The following is a 23,320-nucleotide window of genomic DNA, read 5'->3' as shown; positions in this document are numbered from 1 at the left end:
AGCCTGCGGTTCCCCGGAGGCAGACCGCATCGACTGTCATATTCATAATTACAGCGCTTCTGCTATTTCTATCAGTCGTGTAATTATCTGATTTTTTTGGCTATTTCTATCAGTCGCGTAATCGCCATATTGGGCCACTTCTACGCAGGCCTTGGCTCTCTGCATTTGCTACTTTTTCAGATTTTTGTCTCATTTCACCCCATTTTCGGTCGCGAGGCCTGCTGCGGCGCTCGGCCCTGAGGCTCAGCACAGGAGGACGGTGTTGTTGAGCATGCCGGAGCACATACGGCGAGGGTCGCCGCCTTCACAACACACACAGGGACGCCGGAGGCGGATCAGAGGCAAGTCACACACACACAAACCACAAACACTCGCATAAGGTGGATGAAGTCAAATTAGTCAAAACAAGGAAGCGGCCTACATGAGGTCATGTGGTTGCTTTACTTGACTGAGGATCCCTGACTGTTAACAACGCCCCCCCCCCCGTACTCAGTGACAGCACCTTTCACAGGTAAATTCGTAGGTCAGAATTTGGGGGGGGGGGCTGCCAAACGTCAGTCTCGAAGAGAGTTCAGGCTCTATTTGGAGGACAATAAATAGGCTGAACGTCAAAGCCGCGGTATCCTAATTGGTGTCCCACTGTGCCTCCGCTCCATAAAATTTAGGGCAGTTGGAGCCCAAGGACCACTAACAAGCTGGAGGTGGCGGTTCTTCTGCGCCAGGTGTTGGAGGGCACACACAGGAACCCCCGGCCAGAGCAACACCTGGGAACGATCACAGCACACGTAAAACAAGGTAAAGGCAACGGCGCATGCACACGGGCAGACCGCAAAACGACACATTCTGGCTTAAGTCTCGCTTCGTTTATTAGACGAAGGTTATCTTGAGGGCAAAAACGAGAAAACAAGGTTTCTGTCCACCACAGCCACAGACGATGAAGGCAGGTTGAACAACATGTATGTATGTGTACATGTATGTATGTTTGTATGTATGTATATATGTACGTATGTATGTATACATGTATGTATGTATGTATGTATACATGTATGTATGTATGTATGTATGTATGTATGTATGTATGTATGTATGTATGTATGTATGTATGTATGTATGTGAGCAGCGGTGTGGTTGAAGCGTGGATTTGGAGGCAGGTACAGTTGGGTTTGGCTCATCTGGAGATTGACGGACAAATATGCACAATTACCTCCTGCCTCGTTACAATGCCATTTTTGCATGTTCTCCTCTAGCAGATGCTTTCGTTCAGGGCGGGGTGTAACGAGACAGTTAGCACAGTAGTAGTTATAGTCGTGTGCCCGCCGACAGACATCTCACAGCACTGCATAGTAACCACATCACGGATAAGAGTGCATGTCGTTTTTAATGAGGGCAGTCTAAGCCAACAACAGGCAGCTCACTAACAGTACACGTGAATAACTGTGGATCCAAAATGCAGATCGGTGTATTCCGTTGCCTTCCAACACGGGGCTCGCCAGTTCGAATCCCCATGTTACCTCCGGCTTGGTCGAGCATCCCTACAGACACAATTGGCTGTGTCTGCGGGTGGGAAGCCGGATGTGGGTATGTGTCCTGGTTGCTGCACTAGCGCCTCCTCTGGTTGGTTGCGGTGCCTGTTCGGGTGGAGTGGGGGGGGGGACTGGGGGGAATAGCGTGATCCTCCCACGCGCTACGTCCCCCTGGTGAAACTCCTCACTGTCAGGTGAAAAGAAGCGGCTGGTGACTCCACATGTATCGGAGGAGGAGTGTGGTAGTCTGCAGCCCTCCCCGGATCAGCACGTGCAGACCTTGGCAGGAGGAAAACCCATGCTCCTTTTCCACTGCATGGTACTGGCTCAACTCTACTCTACTCTACTCTATTCGACTCTACCCGAAGCCCCACTGGTCACTTGTGGGCGTGTTGACTAATTTTTTTTCTAAAGATTTTATTTATATTTAAAGAAATATAAATAAATATTCATATCCAGCATCCCTGCGACCCTGAGAGCAGGGTAAGCGGTTAAGATCATGGATGGATGGGTTTTTATATTTCACTTATTTACTTATAGTGGTATTTTCATGTCACCTTTTAGTATCGGCTCAGCTCACTTGGAACCTCGGCGGAGGTGGTACCAAAAAAAGTACCTGGTACCGGGTACTGTACCGAACTTTTACCCAGTGGAAAACCAAAAAAAAAAAAAAAAAAAGCAAGTAGAGTTGAGCTGAGTGGAGCCGGTACCATGCAAGTGTGCAGAGTTGTTCTGGACTACTTCCAGTGGCCGGGTCACAACTGGCAGGCGGACGTGTTTCGGATGAGGCGCTGAGCGAGGCGGGAGGATGTACGCTCGCTCTCGCACAACTGAAAATCTGGGCACAACACATTCATAATGCGATCCTAGGTGATAATACACAGTTACACGCTTCACAATACGGAGACTCTAAATTGGCAATATGGCCCTGCAGCGATGTGACACAGACACATTTCTATGAATACATTTATTTGTGCTTGGGCATTAAAAGTGTTTCCAATTCGTGTCGTTTTTATGCCGTTTCGCAGCCATCATGTGAGACGGGTACATGAAATAGTCAAATGCTATTCATGCAGTAAACAAGCAAGTAGTGTTACAGACTATCTGACCTAATGCAAGTATAGTATGGTATACCGTAGTATGGTATACTATGGTATACCGGTATACTATGGTATACTATGGTATACTGGTATAGTATGGTATACTGTAGTATGGTATACGATGGTATACCGGTATAGTATGGTATACTATGGTATACTGGTATAGTATGGTATACTGGTATACTATGGTATACCGGTATAGTATGGTATACTATGGTATACTGGTATAGTATGGTATACTATGGTGTACTGGTATACTATGGTATACCGGTATAGTATGGTATACTGGTATAGTATGGTATACTATGGTATACTGGTATAGTATGGTATACTGGTATACTATGGTATACCGGTATACTATGGTATACTGGTATAGTATGGTATACTATGGTGTACTGGTATACTATGGTATACCGGTATACTATGGTATACTGGTATAGTATGGTATACTATGGTGTACTGGTATACTATGGTATACCGGTATAGTATGGTATACTATGGTGTACTGGTATACTATGGTATACCGGTATAGTATGGTATACTGGTATAGTATGGTATACTATGGTGTACTGGTATACTATGGTATACCGGTATAGTATGGTATACTGGTATAGTATGGTATACTATGGTATACTGGTATAGTATGGTATACTATGGTATACTGGTATAGTATGGTATACTGGTATACTATGGTATACCGGTATAGTATGGTATACTATGGTATACTGGTATAGTATGGTATACTATGGTGTACTGGTATACTATGGTATACCGGTATAGTATGGTATACTATGGTGTACTGGTATACTATGGTATACCGGTATAGTATGGTATACTGGTATAGTATGGTATACTATGGTATACTGGTATACCGGTATAGTATTGTACAGTATCTTTTGAAGGAGCTGGCTAAATGCCCACAAGTCATTCTCCATTTACATAATTAACAGTTTTGATTTCATCAGAACGCCATCACTCTGTCCACTCCATAATCAGTCAGTCTGACAAATCGCTGTGGGTACCACTTAATCCCGCAATAACAAACAGTGGAAAAGTGCAAAGGGTGTCTCTCTTGATATCGCACCAAAATGAGTCAATGAGGGGTCAGCCCCCCCCCCCCCCGTTTCCACTCCTCTAAAAAGCCACCATTGTACGAGAGGCATTGCCATGGCTACTGCGGGCGAACTGTAAGCCTTTCAGAATTATTAACATTCCTCTCTACCCTGAGCACTGTAGCAAAGCTGCTCGCTTTACCGTCAGCCTGCCTTGAGAGAAATACACCATTTCTTTCAATAACAAAAAACAGGAATTTCCATCTAGCTGGGAATTAATTAAAGTCGAATTAAGGGGCAGCGGCAATATTGAGCAACCCAGACAAACTGAAAAACACACCCGTGGAGGTTGAAGTGAATGTGGTCTTGCGGATGAGTGTGCACGAGGAGGCGAGAGTGAACTCGCTTCCCTTCCCTGCAGGAGATACTGCACAGGCTCCGACCCCGCAAGTTGCAAGGCGGGATAGGAGCACGGCTAACGTTTTTGACAATGGACAATGCGGTCATTGACATATCCGTTTATCTTGCGTCCGACGAACCCTTGCGCTTAAGGGTCCTTACCCGGCCTCCGTACGATACCAACATAAATCCCACGACAATTTCTCAAGGCCACATTTACATCTGCTGATGCAAACTCATGCACAGCCGATGCAGTGAACGCCTGGTGAACAGACGAGACACACGCGGAGGACGGATGAGCACTTCCCGGGATGATCCAGAACAATCTGATTGTGTTTACCCCATAACAATATCACGTTGCTTAAATATGCATGGATACCCTCCTAATTTTCGAGACAAGTCAGTGTTGTGGCATCGGGGGTATTCAACCGTAGCACACACTAACCAGACGAGGGAGGACTTGTCAGTGAGGTAAGTAAATCTGGCACGGGGTTCGAAAGATAACCTCCATAAACACTGACCTCCGTGGCACGTGGTCGAATACCACCAGTCTGTAAGATCTAATAATACTTGGTTGTCCATTAAGGTACCTATGCGGGACATTTTAAGTGGTTTTGAAGCAAGTCCTAAAATACACCCTTGTATTATTTTCCCCAAGGAAATGAGAAACCGTGTAAGGCGACAATAACCAGACGCTATCGATGGACAGACGGAACTTTTAATTGAGAATGCTGATTGGGAAAGCAAAAGACAAACCCTTGTGACGAAAATAGATCATTTTCTGCGCCCATTTACGTGCTCGTGCATTTAAAGCCACAAATGGGAAGTATACACTGGAAAGCCCCCCAAATACACATCTGCTTCCATGGAAAAGGAAGATTTGGTAAGATTAATCGCATTAAAATAAAATGTGATGCATTATCGTGACGACTGCTTGCCTCAGGGGTTTGTCCGATACATGGTTAGCAACCCAACCATAGGTCTCGAATCATGCAACAATCACGTCATTGTTAGTTTCAGACAGGCACTGGGTTAGACAATGTAGCCCTTATCAGCCTCTAATGAGAAAGTATAGACCATTGGTATCCTCTCTGTTTAGAACACTACCAGGGAGGCTCCACTATCAGCCCTGGGACTCCTCCAGCCTCCCGCACCTCCAGTGATGCAGAAAAACTAGGACTGCGTGAGACCCAAGGGGAAGCAGGGCCCAAGTGACATTCCACGGTTGTGCCAAAAACAGCTAAATGGCAACCGTTTCCCCCCTGCAGAATGTGTAGAATAGAGTTTCCTTTTCACTCATCTGTCTTATTCTAGGTGCCGCTTACATCCCTCTACGAGGGCGGGAAGCTTTGCCAATACCCGTTTTCACTCAGAGTTTCGTGAAAACAGTTTCACACAGCATCGCATTACAAGGGAGGTTTCTAAAATTATCATATCCTTCGCAAAAAAGCTTAGAAACGGCAATAACAATACTGGGAGAAATAGTTGGTGGTTTCATGTGTTTATTGTCAGTCAGGTCATGGAAAACTGACTGAACAGGCTGAACAGACTGAAGTGAGATTTGAGTCGTCCGCCTAATGTACATTGCATTAAGCGGATGAATGAATGAATGAATACACAGCACACTGTAGTCAAGCAGATGCAACAGAACAAACAAGGCGGGAAGATGGAGAGTTTCTAACAAACTGCGCTTTACAGTCCACTGCCATCGTCCAAACCGTCCTCGAGCTGGATGGTGTTGGATTTAACATTTCCAAGTTGACAGGAAGCACATGCCTATTGGGCCGGGCTCTACTGGATGAAAGAGAGTGACTGAGGTTAACTGACTACAACAATGAGGCTGTATGTAAGAAAAATTTTCCATTAGTATCTGCAGAAAGAAATCCAATCAGGTTTGCAATAGCTTCTCCGTAACGGTATTCAAAAACACTGGATGGAAACTCTTTCCGTTGAACCACCAACAACCACTGAACTCTACATTAAGCAGTTGCTATATGTAGAACAGTCTAGAGTTTATATGTCATATGAAAGCAAGTTTACACTTATTCTCATAATGAGAAGGGAGTCAGGACTCTCGGTTCTCTAAACAGAGGCCAGCACCTTCATCTGATATATAGAGAAATATGACATCTACCACACAAACCTCAGCTATCTCTCAAGGTCTCACACAACCTGGGTGCACTCACGGCATTTATATCTCACAATTGAAGTATTTCAGCTAAGTATTTACCTTGGCAACCACCTCCGGTCTGGGTACTGCAAACCAATCACAAAGCTGATTCCTGTGGGGCCGTATTTCAGCAACGCCACTCTCCCTGAAGCAGACATCAAGCAAGCACGACACGAGGGAACAAAACTTAACACATAGATCCCTTAATAAGAGACAGAATTCAGTAATGTAGTCTCAGCTATATTCACAAAATTTGGAATCACTGACCAATTTGTGTCACTTAGCAAGGTCAAGGCATCATCCAACACCTCGGGATCAACGACGTCATCGTAGATCAGCAGCATCTCGTACATCTGGCTGGCTGTGGTTTTCCTGATCTACGGATATAGGGAAAGACCCATCGTCATATGGTGGAGTTATCTTATTCACACGAACATTAGAGGAAGAAATTTATTTTTTTGAGACCATTATAAGAGGACGTTTTGGGGCCTCAAAGGGCCTGTCCTCCAGAATCACAATCCCCTAATCTTCTCTGCAAGACTGAATTCCCAGGCTGGCGCAGTTTTTGGCGGACGGTGAAGTGCACAGAGCCATTTCTGTTTTGTGTCAGAGTATGCAATTACTCGACGATTATGAATTATTTTTACCCACTGGTCGTGACGCTGTCAAGCAAATCATATTTAAAATCCGATTCAGTCAATTCCCTCAAAATACTGCTTTGACGACAGCAGCTTAACAATCGAAGTAATGGAATTACTGTGTTCTGGGATGAACACGTGTCTCCGTTTTAAGATGGCATGACTTACCACAGGGAAAGGATGGCAGAGGTACCTCAGAAGCTGGGACAGAACCTTCTTCCTTACCTCACCCTGAAACTGGATCAGCCCGCAAAACCTTGGGCACAGCAGAGAGAAGAAAGAAACAATGGCTTTTCTATCTCTGGCCAACGCCAGTCAGTGATATGAATGTTGTTTTGATGGGAGAAACACTCACACAGCTATACAGGCACACAGCTTCTGAACGTTCTTGGACTTTTTTATCTCTTCTATGCAGAGAGCCAACAGGTCCACACAGAACCAGTGACTTAGAGTGCAGAGAGAGAGAGAGAGAGAGAGGAGAGAAAAATAAACTGTCAAACATCTTTCTTCACTTCTATTGTTTTGAAACAAAGCCATCATAACAATATTCTGTCTAGTGCTCACTTTTCCTGAGTGGTGAAGATTTTGAAGCAGCTGCTTGCCAGCATCTGATCCAGCATCTTGAGGAATGGAACAGACACTCTGCAGAAAGGGAGGCAAGCTATTACTGTGGCATGTAAAGAGGAAATAAGTAATGCATATAGATGGATTACTAGAATATCCAGAAATCTTATAATTCTGGAATCTGGAATATCTGAATGCTCACGTCCGCCCAATACTGACTACAAAAAAACAAAAAAAACAAAACTGAACTTTGTTATGGTGTTTTGAAAAGTACCATACAAAGCACTTCACCGAGGAGTATCTATCAAAAATGAAAATGCAAAGTAAGCAAAGTATGAACAAAAAAAAAACCCATTAAAGAACATTAAAGGTCTAGAATATTCTATTCCGTTGCCTACCAACACGGGGATCCTGGTTTGAATCCCCGCGTTACTTCCGGCTTGGTCGGGCATCCCTACAGACACAATTGGCCGTGTCTGCGGGTGGGAAGCCAGATGTGGATATGCGTCCTAGTCGGTCGGGGTGCCTGTTTGGGGGGGAGGGGGACTGGGGGGAATAGCGTGATCCTCCCACCCGCTATGTCCCTCTGGCGAAACTTCTCACTGTCAGGTGAAAAGAAGCGGCTGGCGACGCCACATGTATCGGAGGAGGCATGTGGCAGTCTGCAGCCCTCCCTGGATCGGCAGGGGGGAGTGGAGCAGCGACCGGGACGGCTTGGAAGAGTGGGGTAATTGGCCAAGTACAATTGGGGAGGAAAGGGGGGGGGGTCTGGAATAATGAATGAATGAATATTGAAAAGGATCATTACATAGATTCAGATAACAAGTGACTTTAATTATTTAAAAAGTGATATTGATTTAGCCTCAAAATCCTTCAATAGGTCATTTAAAAATCTAGCCCGTATGGCAATGAACCCATCTAAGACACCTGGGAAATGCCAGGACTGCCATCAGTCCTTCTAAGGCAACTTTAAGAGGAACCTAAAACGTTTCCTCATATTCTTCTTACAGCACCCTGTTATGTAAAACAAGAAAGCTTGGCCCTCATGGAACAACACAAAATCTGCATTAGTGCGAGTGTGTGTTCAGTATATGTGCGTGTTCAGTACGTGTGTATTACCTTTCGTTGCGGAAATGGTCTTTGAAGATGCGAAGCAGAATGTCACCAAACCGCCCCAGGGCAGCGCTGTCTTCCTGGATCCCTTTCAGATGGTTGAAGAGAGACTCCGAGGAAAAGCGCACCTGTGGAAGAACAGCAGAGGGGTACGGATAGTCACCACAGAAACGCCACAGGTTAGAATCCCTGAACCAGGCAAGAGGCATTTCCTGATCTTCTTTTAGATACACTGGGACTCACTCAATCCCTTTGCAGAGTTGCAAGTTGTCAGTTTTTGCTAAAGCACAAAGCTCATTTGTATGTATATAATCACAATATCAATAAGAGGAGGAGGGATATATTTTCCCCCCAGCACTCAGCACCTGATTTTAACACAGTGATATATATGAGTGCTCACCTCTGGCACCTAGAGCTAACGATGCATCCTTGAGAGAGGTTTCCAGCGGAAACACAGCCTTACTTTATATATGTGTGCAGTATGCATGAGGCTTATAGGGGCATATTTCACTTAAAGGCTGCAAGCAGTGTTGCAAACTTCTCTGGAAGAAGAAGCTGCCCAAAATGCGGCAAAACTCGCTAGATGAGACCATCAACTAATTTGCATGTGATGCAACACGGGAGAGAACAGACTATGCAGAGAGAGAGAGAGAAAACATCGATATTAGACACCACAATGTTAAACTAACAATATGTGTTTCCATGATCTGTATTCACTCTGGGGAGGGAGGGAGACAAAGGAAACATTAACATTATTATTAAATATGATTAACTAGTCTACATATGTAAAGGAACTATAGACGCTACTCATGATGATTAAACCATTAACATATATTTAATCAGGTGTTTTCTCTTACTTTTTGCTGTCCAGCTACAGCACATCTCTTTTCACCCATCGCTCAGCAGTGCAGATCAGATGGGGATCCCCTCCCCAATGTGGCCCTTTTAGTTAGACTGACCGGTAGGAGAGGTACTGAGGAGACTCATGGCAGCCTTCTCTCAGTAGACTCAATGCAAACATGGGACGGTGAAGTTCTCAGTGGGACATGTTAAACGCCTCAAAGTCCCTTTGTCGCTACATACATCAGTGTGAACACAACCAGTCTCCCAAAGATCAGTAAAAGGCCGCTTGTTTTTTCACGTGTGGCTTTTGAGGAATTAAGTTGCTGAGTGGGTCGGAAAAGTCAATTTAGCAACAGTGTTAGCATGTAAGGTGGCACGGTGGCGCGGTGGTTAGTGCGGTTGCCTCACAGCAAGAAGGTCCTGGGTTCGAGACCTACATGTCTTTGGACATGTAGGTCAGGTGAATCAGCCATACTATATTGTCCCTAGGTGTGAATGTATGTGTGTGTGTGTGTGTGGGCCCTGCGATGGCCTGGCGGCCTGTCCAGGGTGTCTCCCCACCTGCCGCCCAATGACTGCTGGGATAGGCTCCAGCATCCCTGCGACCCCGAGAGCAGGATAAGCAGGTTGGTTAAAGGATGCAAGCATGTAACTCATAGGAGGGGTCAACATGGCACGATCCAGCTCAAGGTGACTCTCAGGGGGTTAAACACCAAATTGTTTATTGTTATGTTGTACTTGAAATTGTGGAATTTGCATGATTTTTTTGTTTTAATTTTCAACCCATAGAGATAGAACAGTAAACCATGAATACGAGGATACATGAGTGACAGAGTGATTAAGTCCTTTTCCAGGTCCATGCGTTGCTTCGCTACTAAAAACAGAGAGGTCACATTACTGTTTTGAGATCATTAGTAATCTTGTATAATCTCGTGTAGTGAAAGCAACCTGTCACTCTCACACTCATGCATAGCGATGTGATTTACAACAAACAAACTGAGCGCGATGGGAAGCTTGCAGAGGCAGCAGTTGAGTTCAACTACCGTCATGACACTGAAGTTGACCTCCAAGACGATCGCCGAACGATCAAACAGAGGAGTCAACAATAGACACTATCCCTCTGGCCAGTGTGTCTGCGAGTTTGCGGTGTGAGAATGGCCAGTTCAAATGCAGGGATGGATGTAGTCTTGGCTTTGACTCCTTCCCTCAACCCTGTCCAAACATATCAGTCATCCAAGTCTCCGAGGGTCTATGTGCGCCAGGCGAAGGCTGGGAGAGAGAACGTACAGGAGGAAGAGGGTAGAGTGGAGCCAGATCGCCTCCTAGGGAATACATTTACAGCCTCTGCTGGCAGATGAGTTCAGCTTTACTGACCACACAGCTCCCATTAAAAAGGCTCTAACCCTATTTTTCTTTATTATATCCACAAACATTGATGGTTAAAAATAACCAAACAGCCACAAATCACTGGGAATAGGCAGGGCCCCTATGTGAGGATAGGCTTTCCCAGGTTGAGTCACAGTGGATGAGGAGAGAGGGCCGAGGTCAATCCCAGTTTGGGGCCCCCTCCCAGTGCCGGGCCCTGAAGAACGAGGGGTCAGGAGTGGGAAACGGCAGACACGCTCATTAGAAGTTTTCATTCATCACTGCAACGCAAGGTTTGTGAAAGCTCACCTGTCAGTACCATGACTGGACCTTCAGATTGATTCGCTCTGGATCGGGCCTGATCAGTATTTGAAGTTTAGCTTGTTGCCAGCATATTGTTCATTAAGACAAAAGGGAAATGGGCTAAAGTAAGAGAAATTAGTATTGGGGGTCTGAGGATTCCATGTATAGAGTAAAAGCTTCATAGAACGAGTAAAGATACTGAAATGCACAAGTTTGGGGAGATTGACTTTAAACCTCTACCTCCCCCTATTGGTGTGAAGTTAATTCATCGTTTGCCACATTATTAAAACCGAGACTTCTCAAGAAGTTACTTGGTCTTGACAGTAGGAGCTGCCATCGGGAAAACGTAACACCTTGACCCTGAACAGTACTAACCGGGGCGATCGGGCCTTGGTACTTCTGGCCTTCTGCACTCGTTCTTGTATCCAACCTTGTCCACAGACTAGTATCAAAAAGGGGTTTGTCTAAAGAAACCTAGAACAAGACAAGGGGGTATAAACACCATCAGTGTTGTTTTTATAAACTCCCATCCTTGCCTGTTTGGTCCTGATTCAACATTATGTGATATAATGTAAAACCCCTGTAGCTTTGCCTGTACGCTACCTTTTTTTCCTCTGCAATTCATCATCCATTGTTTCTCATTTATTCAACTGCAGTAAAAAACTAAAACTAACATCCTCGGACAAATACAGCAAAATACCAAAATCATTACACTCTTGACTAAAAGTACCATGAAACAGTTTCTGCATAATTCATTGTGGCAGGCTGCACCAAATGAAAAAAGGGGAGGTTCACCAATTAGGGGGCGACCTGCAGGAGGAATGCAGGCTGCGACTGCTGGCTCAGGCCAGTGGGGTGAGGTAGGTGCACATCTCATTCCATGCTGGCGTGCAGGGATGGCAAGAGTGCAGGAACAACTGGTAGACTGCTTTCTGTGTATAGTGGGATGTTTGAATGTGTGTGACATTTATTGTTTTTATGTATTTCAGACCTGCTTCCCGGCTGGGTTGAAGGCGGCTAGTGGCCAGCAGGAAAGCAGATCGACATACCAGTTATTTTAAGAGTTTATTCATGTAGTTTTTAACATTTAATCAGTATGTATTTTAATATTTGTATAATAAAGTGTTTTTAAGATTAATATTTGTTTCCCTGCAGGGCATCAGTGGTCCATTAGCTGCTCTTGCCGTGGGACTATTTTCATATTTAGCTTCGTTGTTTTGTTGAGGTTTCTTTTTCTGTCCAGTCCGACCTGGCAAGTGAGCTGGTAGCGGGCAAAAAGAGATGTGTATTGCCCTTGGGGCAGACTAGTTTACTGTTCCTCTTTAGTTTTGTTTAGTTGTTCTATTTAGTTGTCAATCTGCATATTTGCCCCACCAATCTCTTACTCAGGTTGAATCCCAGTCAGGGCAGGTTTAAGGTGAGATGTGGTTGGTAATTGTTTGCAGTGAAATAATCACATAGGTAAACTTTGGAATGTGTTAACTCACTTATGTCCATTCTCCACTACATGGTACCGGCTCAACTCGACTCGCCCTTTTTTAGTTTTCCATTACTGGAAAGTACCGGCATTTTGGTAACCGTTACCACTTTTCTGGTACCACCTTTGTCGAGGTTCCAAAAAAACTGGAGTGGGTACCAAAACTAATGCAGACCTCTGATTGGTCAGAGAAATGCGTCACTCCATCATTTTGCGTCACTGCGTCATCAGTGCGTGCATGGGATATCACCCGGCATTTTGAAACTGAAAAAAACGGAGAGCTGAAAATCCACGCCACAGTCTGTCGAGGAGGTACGGTAATGGGAAACGACACAGAAGTGAGTCGAGTCGAGTTGAGTCGAGCCGGTACCATATAGTGGAAAAGGGGCATTAGTGTGCAAGACTTATTGATTACAGTGTGCACTGCTGTGCTTTAGTGGAACTCCGCCTCTGCCCTGTTAGTGATAGCTGGGAAGTCAACTGTGAGGAGGTTAAGGTGGGCCAATATAAATTGTGTAGCTGAACTTCTATAATAAAATTTTTTTTTTTACTCTTACCTCCTTGATTGTCATTCTTTATGCTAGTGACTTGCAGTAGGTGTACCATTATAAAGTTAGATTACTGAAAGAATGCAGGCGTTTTAGACTTTCAGCACTCATTCAAGGATTCTCAAAATTTTCAAAAAACATCGTATCGTTACGTTATCCTTTGTTTATCGTCTCTCAACATGAGCAAAAGTAAAGTGTGTTCATTAAATACTGTGCATGCCGGTGAAGCGTCAGGTCATAAATTAAGACTGGATTGACTGTGTTCTGTCATACAAGGCATAACCTGGGTTTCTTTGTGTTGACTTACTGTAGACTGGGTTACGTCTCCCATAGACACGGTTAGGCCCAGCAGGGTGTGGTACTGGTACTGAGGGAGTCTTAGCAACTGGGTGATGTGAGGGAAGGCTTGGGATGCAGCGTTCCAGTTCAGACTGGTTTTTGATTCACTAAAAAACAGAAGGTAGAGTGACAAAGTCAGGGATAAAAAAAAAAGACATTCCACCTACGGCTGTCTGACACCTTGCAAATTTGGCTGGGTTTCACTGCCTTGTTGAGCTGTTGATTCATAATCACGCCATTTATGACGACATTTCTTGGAAGTGAAAGCCAGTCCAGGTGGCACAAAATTAGTGTGATGAGTGAACAGCCACAGAATTTACAGCTTCAAAGGAATTGCGTCTTGGCGGTGGGTGCGACTCACTAAGGAAAAATGCTCAGAAGCTCCTCTCGGTGGGGGATGTGAGGTACTGCAGGCTCCGTGCTATGCAGGAGTTGCAGGAAGACGGTGCCAGCGTGGGCTCTGAAGCGGTCAATTTTTTCAGCTGCCTGCTGGGCCAGGCAGCACATCATTCGCTTTACCCTGTTTGGAGAGAAACAAAGAAGATGTGAGGAGGAAATCAGATGGAGGTAAGGGCAAATCACAGAGGTAAGGGTGCTGCTGTATTCTCCTTTCCCACAGAAGCAGGTAGCCCCTTGGGGCAAGTGACAAGCCAGAGACTGATTGTTTGATGTTTACAATTTTGTGGTCCACAACTTCTATATTTGCACTGCACAGCTGGTTAAGAGCCAAGAGCTGGCATTCCCGTCAGTGTGACTTCGAATCCTACTCACAAGTCAGGGGACAGAAGCTCTGGAGCACTGGCGACCACCAGCAGAGTTATATCCATCAGACTTGTCATCGCCGACATTCTCACCCTGGGCATGTGAGGGGAGAGAGAGCAAGAAAAAGAGAGTGAGAGGAGAAGGCTGTGTAGCTGAATTGTTGTGGGTTCAAATCTAACTCCAACCATTAGTTCCAGTTTAACCCCATAAACACAATTTCCAAGCAGATTACTAACCAAACAAGTGGAAACATATTCAACCAGGAATGACCACATTCGCCCACACGCGCGAGCATACTGCCACTGCCGTATCACCTTCCTTTTTGTGCTAAAAGCTGTGGGAGTTTAATAGGCAAAAGAGCTTTGTGGCTGCAGGGCACAATTTGTTTGCATGAAATGTTAAAGAGAGCATTTGTTCAGATGTCACACCCCGAACGGGTGCAACATTTGAACAACATTCTCAACCAAACAGGTGGCGACAGGTATGGGGGGACAGGTGGAGCACTTGAGTCTCAGCTCTGTGGCATAACATTTTGAGTGTGCAGGTACCCAAGGGAAGATAAGTGGAATGTGCAGCTAGCTACCTGGGTACAGATTCAAACAGACCACGAAAGTGTTTTGATATTTCACGGTAAACAGAATGCCAGGGCCAAAATACAGCTTATGATGAGCCAACAATTGCTTGTGACTTCTTAACCCAGCTTCAAAAGCCAACACAGTCTACCACAACAAATCAAGACATGCATAAAAGAGCACGCCTCGAAAGCATAAAGAGTCAATATTTGCACTGGGCCTAATTTAAAGGAATTATTTTACACCGCTATGTATTATTACATTGGACTGAAACAGGGCTGGATGCAGAATCCTTTATTTGGGGCATGTCACCATTTAGAGGTTTATCAGCAGAAATTAGTTTTAACACAAAAAAAAAATCAGGGTAGGAGTGAACAAAAAGATTTGCAGACATGGAAAAAAAGAGAAGTCTGGAGAGAGAGTTTTGGCCCTTTCAGACAACACGAGCTGCTGTCGCCACTGGGTTCAGCGCACATCTGACTAGGTGTTAGGTGAAGTCGCGGGGGACACAGCAAAACGGGCGGGGTTTTCAAAACTTCTAGCAGAACAAGTTTGTCATTTTGTGTCAATATAAGCGTAAACTTGTGTTGTACAATTCAAGGAATTCTGACATCCCACAAAATTATCTTTGGGCGGCACAGTGGTGCAGTGGTTAGCGTGGTCGCCTCACAGCAAGAAGGTCCTGGGTTCGAGCCCCGGGGTAGTCCAACCTTGGGGGGTCGTCCCGGGTCGTCCTCTGTGTAGAGTTTGCATGTTCTCCCCGTGTCTGTGTGGGTTTCCTTCGGGTGCTCCAGTTTCTTCCCACAGTCCAAAGACATGTAGGTCAGGTGAATCTACCATACTAAATTGTCCCTAGGTGTGAATGTGTGTTAGCCCTGTGATGATCTGGCAGCCTGTCCAGGGTGTCTCCCCGCCTGCCACCCAATGACTGCTGGGATAGGCTCCAGCCTCCCCGCGACCCAAGCGGTTTGGATAATGGATGGACAATAATATCCTTTCCTCCATTTTGACTTCCGTGCCTGGCTGGCTGCCTCATTTCTATTGGCCACGTGGGTATTCGTCACAGTGAGCTCGCCGAGCAGCACAGTGCACCACTCCGGTGCTTTGCAGATAATGGGTTTCAGAGCACAGTGGTGCCATTGTTGCATTGTGTCTGATAGGGCCTTTAATGATAGAGAGCGTAAGAGGCGGCCCATTCTCACAGTGAGGAGAGGTGACAAGCCAGGTGACATTCTTTTGAGTAGGGACGCGTAGCCTGGGGCCACATAGGGAGACAAGGTGTGACATCTCTCCATGTCCTGAGGCGGAGCGAGGCGAGAGGCAGGGAGGCCTCTAGCGGGGGTAACATACATGCTCCCTCAGGCAAGTTAAACTACAGATTGTGTAATTTTGAGGGTGGGGATTGTGCGTATCTGGGTGTGTGTAATTTGCGCTGGGGGGAATCAACTCACCAAGCACCCAAGTCCCCTCTGCTGCTTATGGTGTAGTCACTCATGCCGTCAAATAAGACAGCATACACGTCCGCCACGTTCTCGCTGCACAAAAAGGAGTCTGGGGAACCTCGGGCATTAACCCCTGCCTTTATACACACTCTAATATGAGAGAGAGGGCGGGAGGGAGGGCGAGAGAGAGCGAGTTGAACTTACAACAGTGCTTTATTTAATGAGAAAACAAAATTTTAACACTGAACAATGACATCATCAAAGATAGTCACTCCTTTACATGAACATGCACAAAGAGTTCAACTTCCATCACAGAACCAAGATCGATTCAGAGAGAGAGAGAGAGAGAGAGAGAGAGAGAGAGAGAGAGAGAGAGAGAGAGAGAGAGAGAGGAAAAAATTCACATACTAAAAAAGGGACTGCAAGGTCAGAGATTTTTTTTTTGTGGATTTTGAAGTACTTTATTGATCCCCCTGGGGAAATTCCTCTCCGCATTTAACCCATCCTAGTTGAGTAGCTAGGAGCAGTGGGCAGCCGCCGCACAGCACCCGGGGACCAACTCCAGTTCTTCTTTCCATTGCCTTGCTCAGGGGCAGAGACATGACATGCATGTCTTCGGACTGCGGGAGGAAACCGGAGCACCCGGAGAAAGCCCACCGCAGACACGGGGAGAACATGCAAACTCCACACAGAGGACGGCCTGGGATGACTCCCCAAGGTTGGACAACCCCGGGGTTCGAACCAAGACCTTCTTGCTGTGAGGCGACAGCGCGAACCACTGCGCCACCGTGCCGCCTGAAAAGAAATAACGTGGATTGAAGACAACCACAAAAAAGTACCAGTGTGTGAAGAGCAGGCCTGTCATACAGGTCCAGGTGGCTGTTTATTTTAGTTAATTAGCTATATGTTCGAATAAATGGACAGAGGCATGGAATCTGGACAAATTTAGGGGCGGCACAGTGGTGCAGTGGTTAGCGCGGTTGCCTCGCAGCAAGAAGGTCCTGGGTTCGAGCCCCAGGGTACTCCAACCTTGGGGGTGGTCACAGTTCATCCTCTGTGTGGAGTTTGCATGTTCTCTCCGTGTCTGCGTGGGTTTCCTCCGGGGGCTCCGGTTTCCTCCCACAGTCCAAAGACATGTAGGTCAGGTGACTCGGCTGTACTAAACTGTCCCTAGGTGTGAATGTGTGTGAATGTGTGTGAATGTGTGTGTATGTTGGCCCTGTGTGATGGCCTGACGGCCTGTCCAGGTTGTCTCCCAGCCTGCTGCCCAATGACCGCTGGGATAGGCTCCAGCATCCCCGCGACCCTGAGAGCAGGATAAGCGGTTCGGATAATGGATGGATGGATGAGGGATTTAGACTATTGGACAGAAATAATAAGGTTAATAACATGAAAGAAAAGGGAAGGGCGTAAGCCTTCCCTTTCTCGCCAGACTAGTGAGAAATATGCAGGTTGACTGCCAAAGTGAACTGATCCTCCCTCCAAGTGAAGTCAACCCCACAAAATGACTCAAACCAGATCCAAGGTTTGGGAGCATGTCAAACTTTGCGGTGGTGAAAACCTAGTGAAAGACCTGGGGCGCTCTGTGGTGCATCTTGCTGCACCCAGGGTGTAACTTAGTGTACAATTACCCTGCCATTTGTCTGTTTTTGCACTGTACCTTTATGAATTTGAATAATGTCTTTTGTTAGACATGTTTTTTTTTTCTACATTTTTACTTTTGATATACTTCAGTTCTCCTGATGTTCTCTTTAGAGGAAACAAACCGACACAGCGCACTTGGAGCAGGTAGAGTTTAGTACTGTGCTCAAAGATACTTTGTGGTGGGCGTCCAGGTGGCATGGAGGTCTATTCCATTGCTTACCAACACGGGGCTCGCCGGATTGAATCCCCATGTTACCTCCAGCTTGGTTGGGGGTCCCTAGAGACACATTTTGCCGTATCTGCGGGTGAGAAGTCGGATGTGGATATGTGTCCTGGTCGCTGCTCTAGCGCTTCCTCTGGTCGGTCGTCGGTCGGGGTGCCTGTTCAAGGGGGGAGGGGGAACTGGGGGAAATAGCATGATCCTCCCACGCGCTATGTCCCCCTGGCGAAACTCCTCACTGTCAGGTGAAAAGAAGCAGCTGGCGACTCCACATGTATTGGAGGAAGCATGTGGTAGTCTGCAGCCCTCCCCGGATCGGCAGAGGGGGTGGAGTAGTGACCGGGAGGCTCGGAAGATTGGAATAATTGGCCGGATACAATCGGGAAGAAAAGGGGGGGAGGACTTTGCAGTGGAAATGGCACCAGGGCCCGCTCCAGTCAGGGTACAACATCACTGACCACTAGCTCACCCTTCCACCCAAAATCGCTCCTCCTGTGGAGAGGCTCAGTGTGAATTGCCTCCTATAAAGGATGGGCCTGGATCGGAAAAGCATTAACAGTCTCAGAGTCATGCATGGAAAAAAGATAATACTCACTGGGCCATGGCACTGACAGCGTCCCTCCTGGCCTCTACAAAATTCACGTCCTTCTGACTGGCAATGCACATCTGCTGAAGCCCTTGCAGGATCTAATTTGTAAAAAAAAACATGAAGAGACACACAATACCATGCCTATGCACTAAGACAGGAAGCCTCTAAACTGAACGTGTGTAATTGGATGACAGGAAAAATAAAATACACATAATGCAAACACACCTGCTGCAGTTTGCTGTGGATCACAAAAGTTGGCAGCCGGCCCAGGGCAAGGCAAGAGCTACATCGAGTCAGCACCTCTGGACTATTCAGTTGGTTTAGGTACTGGGACACCAGGATCTCTGTACCCAAATACAAATACACACAGCCACACCTTTTTCTTTTTTTTCTTCTTCTTATTTTCAACAGAATGCCAACAGACTTGCATGTAATTGCTACTCCAACCTACCCTGCATTTGAGGGTTAGCGTGGCCAGGTTGGTCTTGGTAGAACTCCTCACACAAAGCAGCCAAAGCAGATAACGCCGAATCCTACAGAGAAAGAAGGGCCACCAACAGAGAAACAAATAACCATGGTTCAAATCACTAGCAAAAAAAAAGAAATGGAGAAAATGGGTTGTCTAAACAAATAATTGTATGATAACTGTTACCTGGATGCCATCCCTCACGCCACTGGACATGAAGTGCAGGCTCTTTAGCGTGTCATCTATTAGCCACTGCCAGCTGGCTGAAACCCAAAATGACAATAATAAATATCCACCCACCAGAGCAACATCAATATAACACAAACCATTTAAAATAAAGTTGATGTGCTCTATTAAAGGTGCAAGAATGGAGTGCTAAAAGTATTTGGACCTCAGAATACCAAAGTGCTATGGTGACTAAACCAAGTCTCACCCACCACTCAGGAAATAAAATTTTCATCGATTAGCCATATCTGTGCAATAATAAGCACTTACACTTTGTGTTTTTTCCTCACAATTTATCCCCAAACTAAAATTTTGGTAAACTTTCTGAATTTTAAACCAAAAAATTAAACAAAAAAAATTGTTTATATATATATATTTATATATATATACACACACACACACACTAATACTTGGTTTTCATTGTGTATATTGGGAGAAGGATGCTGAATATGGAGCTGCCAGGGAAGAGAAGAGGAAGGCCAAAGAGGAGATTTATGGATGTGGTGAGAGAGGACATGCAGGTGGCTGGTGTGACAGAGGAAGATGCAGAGGACAGGAAGAGATGGAAACGGATGCTCCGCTGTGGCGACCCCTAACGGGAGCAGCTGAAAGATCTCTCTCTCTCTCTCTCACTAATATTTGATTTTCAAAAGCTTCATCATATCATTATTCAAGCTAAAAATGTTAGAGAAATATATAAGGCACAAATTCTCAGGTGTATGTGATTACATGGACCACACCAATAAAAGAAACAACTACCTCTGAACTGAAAAAACTTTACATCCAACTACAATATCATTAAGACTATCATTAAGGTCATCTCAGATGATAAATTAAGATTTTTTTTGACTAAATTACACAGTAGATTGGTGCAAATGAGTGACCAGATAATTATAATGCGGGCTATAATTTTGGTTCAAGTTTACTGTAGTGTTTTCTTTTCTTTTTTTTAACCACCTCTGTTCAAGCATATTGCTATAACATTAACAAAATATATTCTTGGACATTAAGACCACCAAAGAAATCTCGAATGCACCAGCCTTCCACATCACCTTTGTCTCCATCATCTTTCCATCCATCCATCCAACAACAATAGCATAAAACCTACACTATTACCCATTTCACACTGGCCAAAAACCCGCAAAAAACCTGCTAATGTCCGCCTTTGGTAAATGTAAAAAGGCGGATGTTAGCGGGTTTTTTTGGCCAGTGTGAAAGCAGTATGAATGTACAAAAGTATTGGGACACAGCTCTTAATCATTGAATTAAGGTGTTTCATTCAGACCCATTGCCACAGGTGTATAAAATCAAGCAGCTAGCCATGCAGTCTGCCTTTACAAACATTTGTGGGTCGTTCTGAAGAGCTCAGTGAATTCAAGCATGGTTATGTCATAGGATGCCACCTTTGCAGTAAGTCAGTTTGTGAAATTTCTTCCCTGCTAGATATTCCATGGTCAACTGTAAGTGGTTTTACTGAAAAGTGGAAGCATTTAGGAACAACAGCAACTGAGCCACGAAGTGGCAGACCACGTAAAGTCACACAGTGGGGTCAACGAGTGCTGAGGCGCATAGTGCGTAAAAGTCGCCAACACTCTGTTGACTCAATAACTGCAGCGTTCCAAACTTCCTCCGGCATTAACATCAGCACAAAAACTGTGTGCCGGGAGCTTCATGGAATGGGTTTCCATGGCTGAGCAGCTGCATGCAAGCCTTACATCACTAAGCACAATGCCAAGCATCGGATGGAGTGGTGTAAAGCACGCTGCCACTGAACTCTGGAGCAGTGGAAACCTGTTCTGTGGAGCGACGAATCATGCTTCTCTATCTGGCAGTCTGATGGACGAGTCTGGGTTTGGCGGATACCAGGAGAACGTTACCTGCCTGACTGCATTGTGCCAACTGTAAAGTTTGGTGGAGGAGGGATAATGGTATGGGGTTGGTTTTCAGGGGTTGGGCTAGGCCCCTTAGTTCCTGTGAAAGGAAATCTTAATGCTTCAGTATACTAAGACATTTTGGACAATTCTATGCTTCCAACTTTGTGGGAACAGTTTGGGGAGGGCCCTTTTCTGTTCCAGCATGACTGTGCCCCAGTGCACAAAGCAAGGTCCATTAAGACATGGTTGGGTGAGTTTGATGTGGAAGAACTTGACTGGCCCGCACAGAACCCTGAGCGCAACCCCATCGAACACATTTGGGACGAACTAGAATGGAGATTGCGAGCCAGGTCTTCTCGTCCAACATCAGTGCCTGACCTCACAAATGCTCTTCTGGATGAATGGGCAAAAACTCCCACAGACACACTCCAAAATGTTGTGGAAAGCCTTCCCAGAAGAGTGGAAGCTGATAGAGCTGCGGGGGGGGGGGGCATCTCCATATTAATGCCTATGTCATAAAAGCGCCTGTAGGTGTAATGGCCATGTGTCCCAATACTTTTGTCCATATAGTGTAACTTTGAACAAGTTGATATAGTATGCTATGAACCTGTTCATTGTTGCATGCTGCTATATTTATACTTTAATTCTGACCTCTGTTGTTAAAGGATGTGAATAACAACAACATACAGATGCAAGCAACACAAATTAAAGTATTAGGGAGGTAATTACACAGCACGTTTGCAGACTGCCATTTTTTTCTAATGCCTTCAGTAAATATCATTTGCTGCGATATCTGCACAGTTTCCTAAGGACTGTGAACACGAGTCAAGTCTACTACTACTGGATAGAAGGACAAAAAAAAAACGCAAACAAAAACAACTTGGCAAGCCTGGCTTCTGCTGCAGAATACTAGAAAAGCAGTGTGAGTGTGTGTGCGCGTGTGTTTTGTTTCAATCAGTACCATTCAGCAACCCCTGCTGATATTATATATACTACGCTTCAGGAATGCCAAAATGTGGGGTGTCCAGGTGGCAAGGTGGTCTATTCCGTTGCCTACCAACATGGGGCTTAGCGGTTCGAATCCCCGTGTTACCTCCAGCTTAGTACGGCTTCCCTACAGACACAATTGGCCGTGGCTGTGGGTGGGAAGCCGGATGTAGGTGTGTGTCCTGGCCACTGCACTAACGCCTCCTCTGGTTAGTCAGGGTGCCTGTTCGGGAGGGGGGGGGCAGGGGGTAATAGCGTGATCCTTCCACGTGCTACGTCCCCCTGGCAAAACTCCTCACTGTCTGGTGAAAAGAAGTGGCTGGCGACTCCACATGTATCGGAGGAGGTATGTGGTAGTCTGCAGCCCTCCTCGGATTGGTGGAGGGGGTGGAGCAGAGATTGGGACGGCTCGGGTGATTAGGGTAATTGGCCAGGTACAATTGGGGAGAAAAGGGGGGGGGGAATCCAAAAGAAAAAAGGGAAGAAAAAAAGGAACACCAAAATACTACACACAATGTCTTTAAATATGTTAGCAATGGTGTGAGGAGAAACTTACTGATGACAGGGTCATTCTTGAAAGGCATTTTGGAAAGGGACATCTTCTCTATGAGAGTGCACACTGTAGGGGAGGTAAAACACCTTTAACTATGCTTATTTGCTTCCATTGCACTTATTACAATTCTCAATACAATAACACCTAAGATCAGTTACATGCTTAGAGAACGCCTTTCTCTCGTTTAAATGTTAAAACTTACTTGCTGGCCTCATCAGCTCACCACCAAAGCCCCTGGAACAGAAAATAAACATATTGGCACTATGTTGTGAAGCATAAACAGCCTAAAAAAAACATAAAAAATGTGTGCTTTCTGCCTACCTATACTGCTTCCTGTCAAATATCTGGAGGGAAATCAGACGTAGTGTCAGTGAAACAGGACATATTTACAACAGTTTTATGTGACTTGAAGCGGCATCTTTTGTACTTTCACTGACCGTCTGGTGTAAGTTCTTCACGGCATCCACGAATTCTGATGAGACGACCTCCACCACAGGCCTGTGGAAAGGTGATGTGTGAAACTCACTCATAGAGAGATCGGAGCTCATAGCA

General features: G+C 45.5%; 1 protein-coding gene across 2 annotated transcripts in view; it reads right to left on the bottom strand.

Moving 5' to 3' along the window:
* Positions 1-5,566: 5,566 nt before the first annotated feature.
* The window catches only part of tbcd (tubulin folding cofactor D), a 48,168-nt gene continuing 30,414 nt past the window's right edge, over positions 5,567-23,320 (bottom strand). Inside the window, exons 21-39 of one of the 2 annotated variants that reach the window (XM_056287358.1) lie at positions 23,206-23,266; positions 23,090-23,112; positions 22,971-23,002; positions 22,772-22,834; positions 19,316-19,392; positions 19,115-19,196; positions 18,889-19,007; positions 18,670-18,761; positions 16,220-16,360; positions 14,206-14,289; positions 13,796-13,954; positions 13,403-13,541; positions 8,566-8,687; positions 7,447-7,524; positions 7,238-7,327; positions 7,051-7,138; positions 6,512-6,621; positions 6,305-6,389; positions 5,567-5,868 (exon numbers count right to left, since the gene is read on the bottom strand). In XM_056287358.1, the coding sequence (XP_056143333.1) occupies positions 5,866-5,868; positions 6,305-6,389; positions 6,512-6,621; positions 7,051-7,138; positions 7,238-7,327; positions 7,447-7,524; positions 8,566-8,687; positions 13,403-13,541; positions 13,796-13,954; positions 14,206-14,289; positions 16,220-16,360; positions 18,670-18,761; positions 18,889-19,007; positions 19,115-19,196; positions 19,316-19,392; positions 22,772-22,834; positions 22,971-23,002; positions 23,090-23,112; positions 23,206-23,266 (1,648 nt within the window). In that variant the 3' untranslated portion in view covers positions 5,567-5,865. The remainder of the gene's footprint in view (positions 5,869-6,304; positions 6,390-6,511; positions 6,622-7,050; positions 7,139-7,237; positions 7,328-7,446; positions 7,525-8,565; positions 8,688-13,402; positions 13,542-13,795; positions 13,955-14,205; positions 14,290-16,219; positions 16,361-18,669; positions 18,762-18,888; positions 19,008-19,114; positions 19,197-19,315; positions 19,393-22,771; positions 22,835-22,970; positions 23,003-23,089; positions 23,113-23,205; positions 23,267-23,320) is intronic. The other variant, XM_056287357.1, reaches the window with a different exon arrangement.

Source organism: Lampris incognitus, chromosome 10, assembly GCF_029633865.1.
Source record: "Lampris incognitus isolate fLamInc1 chromosome 10, fLamInc1.hap2, whole genome shotgun sequence".
Classification (NCBI taxonomy): Eukaryota; Metazoa; Chordata; class Actinopteri; order Lampriformes; family Lampridae; genus Lampris; species Lampris incognitus.
Note: the sequence above shows the minus strand (reverse complement) of the source record. Positions and strands in the feature narration are given on the sequence as shown.